Genomic DNA, 10,405 nt, shown 5'->3' with positions numbered 1-10,405 from the left:
GGCAGATGTGGCGTCAATGAGCCAGTATGATGAATGATTTATGATGATGACTTGACTTGTTGAAAGAAACTTTTTAAAAGTCAGTTAAATGTATACGATTTCACAAACTATTGCAGTGTAATTATTTTTATTACATGTAATGTTGTTAAACATGTATAATGTGCTCTCTGCATCCTCCAATCAAATGAGTTACTCTGAGACAAACGCTGTAGATTTATGTTTATTAATTTATCAAACATTGAACAAACAGTATACAAATGACTGATGCTATAACATACATTATAATTGTTCCCCTGAGGTTTATACTGAGGCTACAGGTCCACCAACATTAAAGTACTAAACTTTAAAGGTACAGTAGGCTGTTTTAAAAAGACAGAAGCGTAAACAGATTAGTTGTATTAATAATAAAGCAAATTAATAGTGTTGGAATGATTCATAATCTGTAGTTCACTACGTAAATAAAGACGACAATGTTTAACAAAATTATTAATGGATACCAGATCAGCTCACATTGATAAATCACATTTGCATAGATTTACATTTACGGATTTGATAGATTATTTTATTCATAGAGTCTTAGTCGCATTCAAGTTACATTTGTATCAGTATGTGTGTGTTCTCTAGGAATTGAACCCATGAAACTTGCGGTTGTAAGGGAATGTTTTTTCATCATTTAGATTTGGCTCATTCAGAAGTTTCAGTGTTTGAACTCCACTGCGAGTTTCCAGACTTCTGCCGCTTTGGCTAGAGTGATTTCCTCCGAAAGACTTTCTAGACCAGGTAAAGAGTTGATGTTCTTCTCCTCCAAACGGGATTCCATAGTGGAACTGATGCTATGTGATGAGACACAAAAATAGAGAGGGGGAGGGTGTTTAGCTTTTGGTGGAGTTTAGGATCAACAGTTTGTGCTGCCGTCTATTGTTCGCAGCACACGCATTCCTTTTCTTTACGACCAGCTGCCTGCTCAGTAGGTGACCAGAGCAGGGCAGTCTGACAGATGGAAGCCTGAGGGGGTCAAAGTGTGCCTCTCTGGGGCCTGAAGCCCATGGGTCCCCAGAGGACTACTAGGTTTGGGGGACTGCATTGTTGTGATTGAAAGTAGTCATTCTTTAAGGACCCTTATGTCTATTTGTGTTGTAGGACGTGGTGCTAAACGCTATAGGAGGCTTTAAGGTGTATTTGTTTAGGAAGAAAAAACATTTCCTGATGCTTTATTTTGTTAAAAATTATCCAGGACAATGACATTTAAATGTATTCCTTCACTTACAAGTGAAAAATAGACCATAATGGAATACTTGTATATTTTATGTTACAATAAGTGCTAAACTATAACTGATAACATGTGCTATTTTTGAAACCCTCTTAAAATTTCATCTCTAAAAAAATGATATTATAATAAAATATAATTTTATATTCATATATTTTGTAATATTTAAATTTGAATTATTTGTATTACTTACATTTGACTATCTTTACATGAAATAACTATCACGTTAGGTGCTGCTTAAACTTTGACATTTCTTTTTCAACTCATGATCGACTGACCCTACATCAGTTCTATCAAAGTTTACTTTTGAATCAGTGCCTGGTATCTCAGAAAAAATTCCAGGGCAATATTTTTGTTGTCTGTTAGTTTAAACAAAACATAAAAAAACTTCGTACAAATGGCTCTAAATAGAGAAGTCAGGTTCATAAGTAAATAAAAAATGAGGATTAGTTCTTACTCCCAGTGTGGTGAAAAGCTCTCCTCCCCTGTGTTATTGGCCTTCAGTTGAAGGATCTCATGTAGTTCCAGTAAGAAAATATCGATGTCTGTGATGCCGAGGAAAACCTTCACCTGGTTTCTCTCCTCTGAAGTCAGCTTATCTCGGAAAACTTCGGGCAGTCGCTGAAACGGATCCTGTTTTGAAAATTGCAAGAAACCCTTTAATATTAATTCTATTCAACACCGCAACCTCACAAATCTCCAGTGTTTTATCAGTGGTTAATAGCTTCAGACACTGGGTCAAAAAGTCTTTGAACTGTTGGCTTTGGCACACTCTCAATTGTTAAAGACTGGCACAGTCCCAACACTTTTACCACTTGATTTACAGCTCTCAAATGTCCACTCCCTTCACCCTGTGTCAGGGCAGTAGGAGGTCAGCAGAGGTTAGTGATAATGAGGTCAGATTAGCGACAGGCTAAATAGCCGAGCAGAAGGGAGCTTTTCATTGGACCCTTTTGTGTAATGGCAGTAGGAATGAGCTTCCTGTGCAATGCAATGTGTTTTATTTTGATTGACGGCATGCGTGCATAGCATACTAGAAACATATACTGTATGACCTGTTCCTACCTAATTTGAATCATCCTTCCTATTAGCTAATTTTGAGGTTCAATGTTAAAATAAATCTGAGGATGACATCACAGAATGAATGTGGGTTTACCTGTCCTCTTCTCATGATCTGTTCACTCCTCCAGCAGGTAAGAAGCTGCCAGGTGGCCGTACACTGACTCAGCTGGTTGTCCTTTAAAGCCTGAAACACAGAAAGATGGATTTAAGTTCCATAAGAAGTTAGATGTTAACCATAAAAACAGCTAAATAACTGCAAAGTCAAGCAACAAAAAACAACATTTAAGACAGAATTTTTAAGTTTACAGGTCTGATTTTTAATTTTTCGGAGGATCTATTGACAAAAATACAATATCATATACATAACTACGTCTTCGTAAATGTCTTCCGCAAAGAAGCGAATACGTGACGACATCTTAGTCCTGTGAGAGCCTCCAAAGAGCTTGTTGCCGCTAAATTTCATATTCTTTCATAAAGCAGAAGCTTCCAACACACTTCTCTGTTTGTGTTTCATACCTCAGCTACGCTGCTAGAAATTTGTCTATCCATTTTCAATGAGTCTGTCAGATAGCTCAACAGCAGAGCCTGTGGATCTCCTCCGGTTTTGCTGAGGAAGCGAAGCCCGATCTCAACAGAAAAAACTGCATCGCAGACGTCTGTGAATGAGCGCAGCATTGATCTCATGGAGCTGAGCACAGAACTCCTCAGTGGTTCCTGAAATACAGAGAGGTGAAGAACTGAGGCTTGCTTTTCCAGACTCAAAAAACAAGGACACAAAGGCCTTTCAAAAACGCTGAAGAAAATTACCTGAGGTATTTTGGCTCTAACTTCAGTAAGGACCTCTGAAAAATCCTGGTGTTGTCTTCTCAGATACTTCTCAGTGTCCTGCAAGAAAGATTAATAATAACCAGTAAAACAATGTTCTCATCCAAATAAAAACAGCTTTGATACTATAACTTAAATTGTGTTAGACTTACAGACTGAATGCGTGGTTTGCCTGCGAAAAATCGTCTTCCGAGTTCTCTCTCAATAGCCTGATAATCATAGGAACTCACTGTCTGCTGGCCCTTCTCTAATGTGTAATGGCAGTTTGCCAACACTAGAGGGAGAAACTGCCTCTCCGGGTGACAAAGGGCAAGCTGACTCTCACACAGCGACACTAAAGACACTTTATAATCACTGTAAGATAAAATGTGGATAATACAATTAAACGTATAACCATAACTAGTATGGAAATATGTTAAAGGAAGGATATTATCAGACATTCTCAAACACACACCTGTCTTCTCGGTGACAGAGTTTCCTGGCTTCTGCCACAAGACTGTTGTGCGTTTTAGACAGGAGATCTATGATCGCACGGAGACATGTCCCTGGACCCTGCCGACTTATGGAGAGAAACTGTCCAGAACTTTCTTTAGTCATGTCTGTTTCACACAGTTTAGGATCCAAACCAACTGAAGCTGAAATGAGAGAACAATTAAAGAATTAACATTATTTTCTTACTAACTTTCTGCAAACATTAAGTTTGTATTCAGCATACCATCATTGGCTATTTCCGTTCGGAGATGGTTCCACACCTTCATAAAGACGTCGACTCTTTCTGACAATAATTTCTTTTGATAACCTGTTTAAATGACACATATCATATGTCACATATCTTCATAAAATGAATAAATCAATCATTTATCTTCACCGGTGAGCAGTGTCACTTGTATGTATAAGTATGACAGACCTGCAGAAATGCTGTGCAAAAGTGAGGCGATGGTGTAAGTGTGGGTCTCAGAGCTTGGAGGAAGCAGTTTCATTAGATCAGACATCAGGGCAGCAAGAGTGGGCAGATGAATCAGCTGTCTTATACAATGCACCTGATGAATACATCAAATAAACACATGTTGTGGCATGTTATGCCATTTGGCAGGACTGTATTTGCAGAAAAAAAAGAGGGAATTTTATTATTTTTCGACAATACCTTATTGAAAAATAGGGTGAGCAGGGGTGCTTGACTTTGGTGTATTTGCTGGGCGAAGCTCTCCACTGTTAGGAGAGGTGAAAGACTCCAGAAGGCCGACTGGTGGGTGGGGCAGTTAGAGGGGAGTTGAAGGATGTCTTTAGGGTCTCTCTTCAGAACCTTCATAAGGGGACTGTTAGAGAGTCTGTTATCAGATGCAATCACATCCTGTGCGCTGTTCAACATCCTGTTCAAATCCTGAAAACAAATACATTTTATTTTAAAAGTGAGCATCTTGTTTCTTTGTGTTTTAACACAAATTCAATTTATAACAACGTGCAGTAAACTAATAACAACTTATACAAACAAAAATAAAAAAATAACATTTTGCAAGTAAAATCTTTCTAGTCCACAAGTGCCTAAGAAAAATCAAGGGTTCCAAAATCCAAGGAGTACTTCATGTGAGAAATCATGTGACCAATACCTGGTCTCAGAATGAACCCTAAATAATCACATAATCATAAATGTCAAAAATTAGGAGAGAATTCTATTAAAATGTCACATCAGTTTTGTTTGGACCCTACAAGCCTCCTTTTCATGATGCCCTTTAAAATAGCAAAAATGTCATTTAGCATTTCAAACTAAATGCATGCTTCATTTCTACAGTGGAATGTTTGGAAAGAAAAACTATACAGATTAAAGAAATAAAAACCTTTATACTATAAAACACAGGTTAAGCACCAACTATACGGGTACTGTAAAAAATATACTAACCCGTAAAATAGGATTAATAACTGAATTACAGACTGTGCTCTCCCACTCTTCTCTGGACCTACGTGATGTCAGACCCTGGTCACCACCTGTCAATGACAAAATGGGATTTGGTTCACATACAGTATTTTAAACACAAGAAAACATACACATAAAGCACATGAGAAATGTTTAGACAGGAGTCATCAATGTATAAATATTTTAGGTTACGTATTTAAATAAACCTTTTTTCGAGTCACATATAATCCTAATTTATTTGCATGTGGGTTATGGTCAGCAAGAATGGTAAGTGGAGAACAGTTTTCACACCTGTGTTGGTCTCTGAAAACTTGTTGAGGATTAGATGAACTACAATGGCAGTGTCATCCATGTTGAGATTTAAAGTCTTTCCAAGAACCGTCATGTCCTTCTCAAGATGTTGCCACAGGAACTCAAAGACATTTTGAACAACCGGAAAGATCATATTTACGATGCCCTGTGGGATGTGATAAACCGATAGTTACAGACTTGTTTTGATTTGGCATAAGCAAGTGATAAAATGAGAGTCATATCATTTAATTTGATAAAAATGTAAACTAATTGTTTTCTACTCTATAATTGTACTAGTCTAGAAGCCAACTTTCACAATTGCAGCACTGAAGATGGCATCCATTATACCTGCTGGTGGTGAATGGCCCCTTGCAACATGGCCAAATGAAGACACAGACGAAGAACACAGGACTGTGCTAGAGACATATTCCTGTTTGGGGCTTCAGACCGGGTTTTAGAATTTCCCAATATATGCCCCGTTCGTGTCATATCTGTGACTCCACTGACTGGAGTAAAACCTGGCACTGGAATATGATTCTGGCCTCCAATACGAACTCCACATGTAGCACAGTTTGACAGTTCCATTGGTCTACCACACTAAATAAATAGAGAAAAAGACCTAAATAAACAACTTCTAGACCACAGAATTAATTCATTTTAGTGTAAATTATTTAAAAATGCATATCTTACATTTGCCACAAAGGTTGGGTGACTGTTAATACAATCTAAAAGTTAGCAAAGATAAATATTTTCATTAGAAAGAGTAAAAAAAGATAGCATACTGAGAGTAAAATATTTTATTTGAAACACACTCACAGTATGTTGTAAGCTTCTCATTGAGCCACTGTTGGGCATCACTGGTGTGGTCATCCAGCATTGTGGGCAGAAACGCTCCCTGAAGCAGAGCATACAATCATTGTGAAAGGTTCACAAAACCACTGAAACGACAAGTGAAATACTCCAAAGATATTCCATAAATGTGAATAAATCCTTACTGTCACATTCTGAGGTTGAGAGGAAATGCTGTGAAGTGGCCTGAGCAGTCCGTTCCCACTGTAAAACACAGCACTGGCGTGCACCAGGAGCTCCAGTAGAGGGCGACGTTGAGCAGGTACACCTGCACTTAGACTCAGGGGAGATCCTGGCCCTCCAATCTGATTGGATAACAGAGCGGTACAGAGCTCACGGATATGTCCAGACGCATTCTCTCTAATAATATCCTTCAAGAATGTTATTTCCTGTTGAGAGAAAACCGATAGTCATTTTTTGTATAGAAGCGTTCATATCGAAACAATTTACCAAAACCTATATCATATAATTGTTCATGAAGAATAGAACAATAACCAGGTTTTACCTGTCCTTGAGGATCTATTGCTCTTTTAGGTGACATGAGATGACAGGTAACCTGCCTGAATACAGCAAGAGTCAGCATGATGTTTTTCAAAGGGCCTGAAGCATCCATTGCCTGAAAAAAATATGTCATTATAAAAAACTAGCATTTTATCAGCGTTGGGTTATTAACTTTGGATCTGTATTTCATTCGTTCTTTAGTAATATTACAACTTCAACTGAGAATCAGACTATAACTTTCAAATGTTATGCATGTTTCATCATATTTCAGTAGCAGGAACCATATCTCTTAAAAGTATTTATTGACTGTTAAGTCCAAATAAGCCTAATTGTGTATTTAATGTAGCACTTGACAAAGACCTGGAGGGCTTTTCTGAGTCCATCTGTTTCGCAGTCATGGATGACTTGTCCCACCCCATCTCTGATAGTCCTATATGACTGACCACAACACAAAAACCGATCCACTTCAGCAGGAATCAGCCTCTGTAAAAACTGACAAGACACAATCTATTTCATTTTTCATTATTATTAATCCATTCGTTTTTCTACGGCTTAATAATGGATAAATTGTTAATAAAAAATAACAGAACATCATCTGAACATGAGTCATACATGAAGGTGTAGAATTTCCGCAGGGAAGATCCATTTGTATTCTGTGCTGTTGATCAGCATTTGTAGACAATCCTTACCGGCCAGTCTGTCAAGTGCTCTGAGCAGATAAATTCTGTACCAGTCATTGTCACAGTATTCACACACAGCCTTCACCTGCTCCAACAGCTTCAGTTCCACATCCTCACAATCACCTGCAAGACCAATATTCCTATTACAATAACAGACAAGACAGCTTTGGAAAACCTGCTATTTGGTACCTAATGATTAAATAAAAATGGTCTCTATATTTATATAAAAACAAAAACCCTAATATAAATCAGATAAATTATTAATCTAATTTAATTAACTATCAGATACTGCCATGAATCAGTCTCATATCAAGCACCTGTTCCTTGTCCGACAGCTTTGGGCAAAACACATGCAGCAGACTCCAGACATATTCTTAGGTGAGCCATAGACAGCAAAAACTCGGCCGGGTCGTCCAGTCTAGAAGGCGTCTGTCTACGAGCCAGTCGACTAAGGAAGCTCACGGCTTCATGTAGAAGACTTTTATTCGCTTTCACCTCAACAGCTCCATTTAAGCCAGAAGAGAGAAGGGAATCCTGCAAACATACATATGCATTACTATATACAAAACAATAATAAATAATTCCTAAAACTGTTATTGAGCAGCATTATATGATGCATCCGTTAATATATGGAGAAGGACACATACTTGGAAGCAGTTAACAAATAGCCGGAAGAGTTCAGTTCTGTCCTCTTTATCCAGAATCTTGTTTTCCAGGTCTTCCAAGTAGCTTTGAATGTGCTTCTTCACCTTTTTAAAACTGGAGAGAGTCGTTTTTAAAATGTGTCCTCGTGAGAAACCTGAGTATATACTATTACATAAGGCCAATAGTCCATCTTTTAGGCCAGAATGTCAGGGTGTGTATACAACATGTGTGTCTAAAATTGCAGTAGGCACCTGTATTGCAGAAGTAGTTTGAGCAGGACAGAGCGCACAACAGGGCTCTGGTCGACACATTCCAGGAATGGGGTGAGCTCTCTTGTCTTATAGACGTCTCCTGTATGCGTGCACATAACACACCGTTATTTTTTAATTAAGCAACTTACCGTGATAGGATTTTTAGGTCGCATTAAAATCAACTCACCTTGTGCTGAGATGAGGAGGGAGAAAAGCAGTTCCACCAGGTCTTCTGAGGGGTCTTCTTCATCGGTCAGACAGAAGCGTGAGACCACCTCCAGGAAAAAGCCGTTACAACATTTCCTTGTCTCATTATGCTGAATCAAGGCTGAGCTGCAACAGAAATCAATCGCACAGAATATTGCAGTTCACTATAACTTCGCCATACACTTCTATCCCATATAAAGATTAGAACACAACTGTATGCCGAGACATGTAAAAGTAAAATGTTGGGTTTTAATCTCACTCTATGTTTCTAGAGACAGTGGGCCGGTAGTTGTCTGGCAAAGGTCTCCTGCACACGGGACATTTTTGCGCTCCTCCAGCTATGGCTTTTTCCACGCAGACCAAACAGAAGACATGGTCACAGGGAAGAGCAGTGGGGTTTGATAGATCTTCCAAACATACTGAACATTTTACACCGAACCTGTGAAGAAAGAGCGCACAGATGCAAAAGCAATTATGCGATACGTTCTTACTGCTGTGTAGTTAATTTTATTGGTATGAAATAAAGAACATTGTTTGGAATAAAAACTATAAGAATCTCTGTGTGTACTGTTATTTGTTGATTTTCTGTGATTATGAATAAAAAACATATAGTAACATGTAGTCCAGATACACTGTATATGACGCTTCACTAGTGTTGCACTCACCTTATCCAGAAACAAATATTTAATGTATATAAAATGTGCGATATAAAAGGTTGGATTACCGCAGCTCTCTACTGATGGACTCGTTGTGGTAATCATGGAGAATGCGGATGATTTGCTGAAGATTGTCTTTGCTCCTCAAATTGGGAGATCCTTCCATCAGCTGTGCAAGCCAAAATACAAGCAGCATATCTGTTAGATATCCTCCAAAATATCGTTTTATTACCCTTGGACGTGAAAATAGAGCAGAGGGCGTCAAACAGTACGTCTAGACTCACCCCATGTAACTGAGCGCAGTGTTTCAGAGTCACTGCCTCTATCCTTTCATCTATCATTTTCATCTTGACAACAACCTGTCCGATAAAGGCGCAGACCAACAGCATCCCCTGCCACACTGACCTAAAGAAAAAGGCATAAAAAAAAATTATTTCTATAAAATATCTCTTTATTTAGCCTCGAATGTAAAATAATGACTCAAAAAAATGTTTTTAAATTTTTTATAACTTACTTTATAGAGTCCAGCTGTTTAAGACAGCACGGGCTGCAGAGGGCTCTGAAGCTTGCACTGACCACTTGCTCTAAACAGGGCTGAAGCTGCTCAACTCCTTGCAAAAAGGACCGACATTCACAAACTGATGATAGAGGCAAAAGCTTTGTTTCCTCAACGCAGATACCAACGGCAAGAATATCCTCACACTGAAAATAAAATACACAATTGAGATCAATTCTAAGAAAATAAATCACTGTCAATGAATTTCTTTCTGTCTCTATGAATGGACGAATACCTCTGCAATAGACATATGCCCGGTTAAGTGAAAATATATATCATGTGATTTTTGGACAACTTGTGAGTGAAGTACGGTAAAATGCGGCTGCATCCAAAAGCCAGAGGGCGCTCTTGTGAAGAAACTCCAAATACGCACTGCAGAAGAAAACCATAACACACGTAGTTCTAGGAAATGCCATATGTACATTTTTTATCACAAATCCTCAAGCCTCCTCAGGTATTTTCACGATAATAAAGTATATCTATAATGATAATGTTTTTTTTTTTAAATGCACGTTATAAGCGACTCAAACTCGCACTGCTTTTAGATCGAGCAGCATTTCCTACTGATCACAGAGGCGTGCTTCTTGGACAAGCAACACATCAATAAAATAATCTAAACCTTGCATTATCGAAGGGAGCTCGGTTTCAGCAGGATTTAGTGGTAACCCCAGTTAACCAGGCACATGTCTATTCTGTAATGAAC

At 38.3% G+C, this 10,405-nt stretch overlaps 1 protein-coding gene across 1 annotated transcript in view; it reads right to left on the bottom strand.

Annotated features, from left to right (window-relative positions):
• Positions 1-207: 207 nt before the first annotated feature.
• LOC130438953 (E3 ubiquitin-protein ligase rnf213-beta-like) overlaps positions 208-10,405 on the bottom strand; it is a 28,764-nt gene continuing 18,566 nt past the window's right edge. The window contains 27 exon segments of the mRNA XM_056771281.1: positions 208-833; positions 1,725-1,900; positions 2,424-2,513; positions 2,846-3,043; positions 3,137-3,214; positions 3,307-3,508; positions 3,609-3,789; positions 3,870-3,953; positions 4,062-4,194; positions 4,299-4,535; positions 5,052-5,137; positions 5,358-5,523; positions 5,706-5,954; positions 6,048-6,082; positions 6,174-6,252; positions 6,353-6,595; positions 6,712-6,822; positions 7,068-7,199; positions 7,320-7,510; positions 7,705-7,921; positions 8,035-8,146; positions 8,284-8,383; positions 8,471-8,616; positions 8,750-8,929; positions 9,215-9,315; positions 9,431-9,551; positions 9,661-9,848. Coding sequence (XP_056627259.1) covers positions 698-833; positions 1,725-1,900; positions 2,424-2,513; positions 2,846-3,043; positions 3,137-3,214; positions 3,307-3,508; positions 3,609-3,789; positions 3,870-3,953; positions 4,062-4,194; positions 4,299-4,535; positions 5,052-5,137; positions 5,358-5,523; positions 5,706-5,954; positions 6,048-6,082; positions 6,174-6,252; positions 6,353-6,595; positions 6,712-6,822; positions 7,068-7,199; positions 7,320-7,510; positions 7,705-7,921; positions 8,035-8,146; positions 8,284-8,383; positions 8,471-8,616; positions 8,750-8,929; positions 9,215-9,315; positions 9,431-9,551; positions 9,661-9,848 — 3,972 coding nt within the window. The 3' untranslated portion in view covers positions 208-697.

This window comes from Triplophysa dalaica, chromosome 17, assembly GCF_015846415.1.
Source record: "Triplophysa dalaica isolate WHDGS20190420 chromosome 17, ASM1584641v1, whole genome shotgun sequence".
In the NCBI taxonomy this organism is placed as follows: domain Eukaryota; kingdom Metazoa; phylum Chordata; class Actinopteri; order Cypriniformes; family Nemacheilidae; genus Triplophysa; species Triplophysa dalaica.
This window is presented reverse-complemented; position numbering and strand designations above follow the sequence as displayed.